At 35.8% G+C, this 6,452-nt stretch overlaps 1 protein-coding gene across 1 annotated transcript; it reads left to right on the top strand.

Moving 5' to 3' along the window:
- The first annotated feature begins 229 nt into the window (after nucleotides 1–229).
- Nucleotides 230–2,303, top strand: LOC113352203 (putative disease resistance protein RGA4). The gene is made up of 4 exons (XM_026596050.1): nucleotides 230–747; nucleotides 1,132–1,716; nucleotides 1,809–2,091; nucleotides 2,274–2,303. The coding sequence occupies exons 1-4, from the start codon at nucleotides 230–232 to the stop codon at nucleotides 2,301–2,303; spliced, it is 1,416 nt and encodes a 471-aa protein (XP_026451835.1).
- The last annotated feature ends 4,149 nt before the right edge of the window (nucleotides 2,304–6,452 follow it).

Genomic DNA, 6,452 nt, shown 5'->3' with positions numbered 1-6,452 from the left:
TGTAAAATCCTATATAAAGGAGAGAGGTCATTACTTGTAAGGGGGTTCTAGAGTAAGTCTTGGTCAAGAAATAGAGAGAAAGAAAGTAAATGTAGGGCAAAGAAATCATTGTAATAGTTTGATGAATCCTTATAATTCTACCTACATTTCATATAATAAGAAGATGATTACCTAAATTCTCATTTAGTGATAGTGGAATGTAATTGTCAGATTTATGACAACTACAAAGATGGCTTATAGGATTAAAGTTGTAACTGAAAAATATAACAAATTAGTCGAATTATGTAGCACACGGACCTTCTCTAACACCAGCAGTAATACTACAAAGAAGCCAGCAGCCGCGGTTGATGATTCCGATAAGATTATTGGAAGGGAAAAGGATATATCAAAATTAGTAGATTTGTTGATCACACCATCAAATGATTCTGCTGAAAATTTATCAGTCGTACCAATAGTGGGTATGGGGGGACTTGGGAAAACAAAACTAGCTCGATCAGTCTACAATGATGAATCTGTTATCGCATATTTTGAACTCAGAATATGGGTTTCATTATCTGCTAATTTTAATGCAAGAGAGATTTTAAGAAAGATCATAGGATACATTGATAATAATGCTAAATGGGATTATAGAAATCCTGATCCAATGGCCGCACAAGTTCAGAAAATGTTGAGTGGGAAGAAGTATCTGCTAGTACTTGACGACTTGTGGAAAAACCTAAAATCCATTTTGATGTGGTTCTCACGGAAGTAAGATTTTATTCACTACTCGTAAATTTAGTTTGCTATGGAATGTCTGGGGGATCAGCACTGCATATCACTTGCAAGAATTATCAACAGATGAGTGCTGGTCAATTATCAAACAAAAGGCATTTTCTCGTGGCGGGGTACTGGAATAGTGAACATAGGGAAGGAAATAGCAAGACAATGTTGGGGACTACCACTTGCTGCCAAAGTTATGGGCATCACTTTGTGCTATGAAACAGAAGAAAGGAAGGCTCTAATTAATGGAGGCGAAATTACAGACAATGCAGAATTTCATAAGAACATATATCCAATAATAAAGTTAAGTTACGACCGTCTGCCATCATCAGCTTTACAACAATGCTTTTCTTACTGTTCTATATTTCCCAGAGGTTACGAGATCGATAGAGAAGAGATAATTCAATTATGGATGGCCGAAGGCTTTCTTGTACCATCTAGTAGACAAAGAGGGAGAGAAGTGTCAATGGAAGATATTGGAAATGAATATTTTAACAAGTTGCTGTCTGACACTTTATTCCAAAGTGCAGAAAATAAGGATAATTTGGATGACATTCAGAAGTGTAAGCTGAACCATCTTGTACATTATGTAGCACGTACTGTTGCTGGAAATGCTGGGTGCTCAACTTTAAGAGCCAACGAGGTAGTAAGTTTTTCTGAAATTCGACGTTTGCATTTAGTTTTTGATGAAGATATGCCGAGAAGGTTTCCAGAGGTTGGTATTTATAAACATAGATTACGCTCATTAGTTGCCCTTGAAGTAGGAGACTGTGATAAGATTCAAGATGTTTTTCAGAATAAGAATTTGTGCGTATTATATTTGAGTGGTTCGACGATTCAGAAAGTACCGGCTTCGCTTTCAAAGTTGAGACATTTAAGATATCTTAACCTTTCGAGCAGTCAGAATCTTGATGTATCGGATGATCAGTCTGTCAATAGTCTCTATAATTTGCAAACGTTGGTATTAAACCGCTGCACCTCCCTTTCCAAACTTCCTGAAGGGACTGGATCAATGAGAAACTTAAGGCACCTTGATATTTCATACACAGAATAAAAGTATTGCCTATTTCAGTGACTAGTCTCCAGAACTTGCGAACATTGGATGTCTCTAATTGCACAAATTTTGAAGGTTTACCTGAAAACATTGGAGCTTTGAAAGATCTTCGGAGCCGTAATCTTTCACATACAGGAATAAAAATATTACCTACTTCAGTTACTAGTCTCCAAAACTTGCGAGAATTAGATGTCTCTAATTGCGCAGATTTTGAAGGGTTACCTGAAAACATTGGAGCTTTGAAAGATCTACGGAGCCTTGATATTTCACATACAAAGGTGAGTAGATTACCAGACTCGACCTATCAAAAAAAAAAAAAAAAAGTAGATTACCAGACTCTATCAGTGGTCTTGAAAGACTGATGACGCTTAGATTGCACTCATGTCACAACCTCGAAGATCTGCCTAAAGGAATTGAAGCATTGAGATGGTTAACAGGTCTTGACATCACTGGTATGAAGGTAAAAGTAGTACCGGAGTTTCTTTCTTAACGGAAGGAAAAGACTGCGGGGTTTCCTCAAGAGCCTTAATGTATTTCATGCCTGGTTTTTCCTTCTTTTTTTTTTTCTTTTTTCTTTCACGTCTTTTCTAATATGCTTGGAGAGTTTATGTTTTGAGTTTCCAAAGGGTGTACGAATCCTACGATATATTAGAATTTCGAAAAAAATTATCGAGCAAAAAAAAGAAAGAAATTTCGAAAGTCTCAGATTCAGTTTATGTGTTGATAATGTTGTAGTTGCAGGAAATCCTACACTACACTCTTCATGTGATTTCATTATTAATCAACTCATTTTAGATTTATATTCTTAATTTTATTGATTAATCTTTGGATATTCTTACAAGAAAAGATAAAAAACTCAAGAATGATCTCTGCTCTAAAAAGATCTCTCCTCTTTACAATTCGAACGACTATTTATAAGGAGATACATAGTGGATGACAGCTAATCTGTCCCTTATTTTAGGGTATGGTTTGCGACATTCTCGCAACCTTACAGATGTTAATTTCGCAAACTCTCTAATTTTCGCAGGGTTATCATATCTTTCTCGTGATCTTAGCTGACATCATTTATTTTATCAATTCTGAAATTGTTCTGCGACGCTGTTGTATTGTGTCACTGATAATTTCGCTGAAACATTGTCATTGCGAGATTCTGATCCTACATCTTTCCTTTTCTCATATCTTCTCTACAAAGTAGAGAATGATGTGAGATATGCCGCAACTGTTCATCTTTTCATATTCTACATTTATCACACGTATTCTCTCTTCCATTTATTTCTTGACACGTCTTCTGTAACTGCTGCTTTTCAACCGCTCACGTCTTTTCGTCTTAATGGTGTTTATTTCTTCGAGTAAAAAGTCTCCTTTATATACTCTTTTCCCCCCCTTTTCCACTTTTCTTTTTACTTTCTCTTCTATTTTTATTCTCTCATCTCTGCAACTCTGTTATTCTTCTGCAAATTCTGCTGTTGTAATATTTTCTTCCTTCAATCCTTTTACTTTATATACATTCCCATACTCTATATTCAAACATGGCTCCAAGTGGTCATAGATATGAGAAGAATTTACAAGACGTCCAAAAAGATCTTGCTGATAAAGGTTTCACACTCTCCACCATTTCTGGTGAGAATGCCAAATCAATTCTTTCTGTTAAGCTTTTCTCTGATCAATATTGTGATGATCAATCAATCATAATTTTGCTAGTTCAGATTCTCGCATGTCTCCTTATTCCTCTTTATAACCCCGATCTTCCTTTATTTTATGAAATTCTCGCTCATTCGGGATTTTCGCGAACCATCTTCCAACTGAGTGGGGACTGCATCCGTCTGATGCTAGAGTTCGCTAATCGTGGTGCTGGTAGAGGATCTTGTACTCCAAAGAACTTAGGGATCCTAAATTCGCAAACCTAGAGATAGTTGCTGAGAAATACAGTGAATTTCTTTGAGAACTGAACTTATCTCCATGAAGAAAGAGAATACTCGCTGGGGTATTCGCTTAAAAAGGAAAGATAACATTGATGAAGCCAAAATTCTTATGCAAGATATTGATTGGCATTCTGGTAAAAACACAACTCTCGCCAATCCAAAGATGATAAATGGTGTGTTTTTCCTTTAATGCTAAAGGACCCTACATTGCTGGTCAAATATTCTTCCTGCGAATCTCGCTGCTTATCAACCTTGGGTTTTCTCTTGGCCGAGAAGGAGAAAGAGGTATGTTTTTCCCCTTTAACTCATTTTATATTTCTTTATTGATTTTTCTATTTGTTCGCTAACTCTTGCGACATTCCGCAGATCCAAAAACTGAAAGATAGTTATAACAGGACTGGGAAATCTAGTACTCTGTTAGCTCTTCGCTCATACACAGATGAGGTAAGAAATTTTCTCTTATGATTTTAAATAGTACTGTTACTTCCATGCTTCCATTTCTTATTTCTATCTGTGTGTGAAGATTATTGCTGAAGTAGAAGAATCTGCTGATGTGCGAAGATTGGTGATAAAGGTAAAGGTGCTCTTCGCAGGGAAAAATCAACTGGTCCTCCTCCAAAGAAAAGGAAAGTTCGTTCTTCTCCCTTCAAATTCCTTCAGAAAATTCTGAAAGTGATAAGGGTGATGAGGACAACGATGATATTGCTGCAAGTGAAGATTCTCCACCTGAATCTTCTATGGCTAAGTTCTGGCCTCTTTTCTGATTCTCTACAAGGAATGGGAGATAGCCAATTCGCAATACCTGCAAAGCTCTCGCTACCCTTTGCGATTCCTTTACTGGATGGTGATAGCTCTCTTCGTGGAGTTTCTAGATCAGTGACTCCCGACTTTTGCATTCTCTCAATAGTCTGGTATATTTTATCCTTTTACTTCTTCATTGTTATAACTCAAAATTTCTTTCTATATTAATATTTTTTATATTTTTTCGCAGGCTGGAAAAGCTTCTTTTGCTGTTGCCTCAGATCTAGAGAGAAGACGTGAAAATCTTGAAAAGAAGAATCTTCAATTTCGCAAAAGAATGAAGAATTGGAAGCTGAAGTTAAAGGTCTTCGCGAGAAAAATAGACAATTAGAAATTGATTCTTCCTCGTATAAGAACAAAATTTCTAGTCTTCAACAAGCTAATAATCAGCTTTACGGTATGTTACTTTTCTTTTCTCTTTATTCATTCATCCTGTTGTTTTATCTTATTTAAATGATCCTTTTTGCAGACATTTATGGTCTTTCTGATGAAGCTACCCTTCTTCGTTCATTTCCTAATGCCTTGGATAATGATACCCTTCTTGACGTCTTAACAATTCCTTAAATAGCTTCTCAAATGATAGAATTTCATCTCTTTCTCTAAATGACTTAGATCTAAATTTCGCCTCTTAGAAATTGATCATAGATCTAGTTTAGGCTTAGCCAAGATTTAAGCGTCTCCTTCTTGATTCTAAAGAGAAAACCAATGAGTTAAGAACCAAAATTAGGTCTCATAGATGATAAGGATCGCATCTCTGATCAAGGTGCCAAGGCTTGGCGATTCCAAGAGGCTCTCTTGAAGTTCAACTTGAACGAGATGAAGCTAACCGCAAGAATATCGAACTCTGCGAAAGGGAAAATCAAATTCGTTCTCGTCTTCTATAAGTAGTGAGGATGAATTTGTTTGGGCTGCGAAAATTTAGATGATGCTAGAAAAGATTTAGGTGTAAATGTTAGTCTCCAAGTTGAGCATACACCTTGATTAGAGATATGATTTCTGACAGAGAAGGTTACTAACTGCTCTTCTTTACTAATTTTTGCTTCTTATGAATTCTCATCAAGTTAATAATTGATTGTCTTTTGCTCGCAGATTCTGAAAATAGATATCGTGAAAAGATTGAGAACTCGAAGCTGAAAAGGAGGAACTCGCAAAGAATCTTTCTTCTCGCAACGACAAGTATTCTAGATTAAAGAATCAAATCAAGATCATGTTGCGAATTTTAAGAATGATGCTATGCATTTTCGCAATCAAACATCCAAATGGTTTGTGATGATCATAATATCCCACATTCTGTATCCTTGTCTTTTGGAAGAAATCCCACAGAATACTCCCAGTTTGATTATCTCTGATAGCGAAGCTGACGATGAAGAATCTGATAGTGATGGAAGTTCTGATGGTGATGAAGATTCTGACGCAGACGAAGAAGGAAAGTCTATGAAGATAATGAAGGATTAACCAAGAAGTAGTCTTTATTTCTTTCTTTGATTCTTTGTAATACTTGTACATTTATTTCTTCTTTCTGTATATTTGTGTTTCTTTCATTTTGACCTGCATTAAAACAATTCTTCTTTGCAATACAGTTAATCAATATAATCATTAATTCTTGAATTTTGAGTAAATCTATCATATGGAGCAAATAACATTTTCTAATTTCATACATTCCCATACTTGCCTCTGTTATTTGAATCCAAATGAGAGATTTCATAAAAAATTTCTTATTGTATAACTTCGCAATCTTTGCGAAGTAATTTTGTTTCTTTTCAAAATCTCATTCCTGTGTGGTCTTATTTTGCCTTCCTAATTAAAGGTCTTATTATGCCCCTCTTGTCATTGCGACAAAATCGCAGGACGTCCTTGCACTTTCATGCAAAAACCCATTGATCTTGCCTTAACTTTTTCTTTTGTATTATGGCCTC

The sequence above is a fragment of the Papaver somniferum genome, chromosome 2, assembly GCF_003573695.1.
Source record: "Papaver somniferum cultivar HN1 chromosome 2, ASM357369v1, whole genome shotgun sequence".
In the NCBI taxonomy this organism is placed as follows: Eukaryota; Viridiplantae; Streptophyta; class Magnoliopsida; order Ranunculales; family Papaveraceae; genus Papaver; species Papaver somniferum.
This window is presented reverse-complemented; position numbering and strand designations above follow the sequence as displayed.

Bases quoted from the DNA above. Each gene is read 5' to 3' on its own strand.
- LOC113352203 (XM_026596050.1), top strand. From the start codon at position 230: ATGGCTTATAGGATTAAAGTTGTAACTGAAAAATATAACAAATTAGTC. The intron at 1,717-1,808 runs GTTGGTATTAAA...TTTCATACACAG, and splicing joins AGTCTCTATAATTTGCAAAC to AATAAAAGTATTGCCTATTT. The intron at 2,092-2,273 runs GTGAGTAGATTA...ACTGGTATGAAG, and splicing joins TTGATATTTCACATACAAAG to GTAAAAGTAGTACCGGAGTT.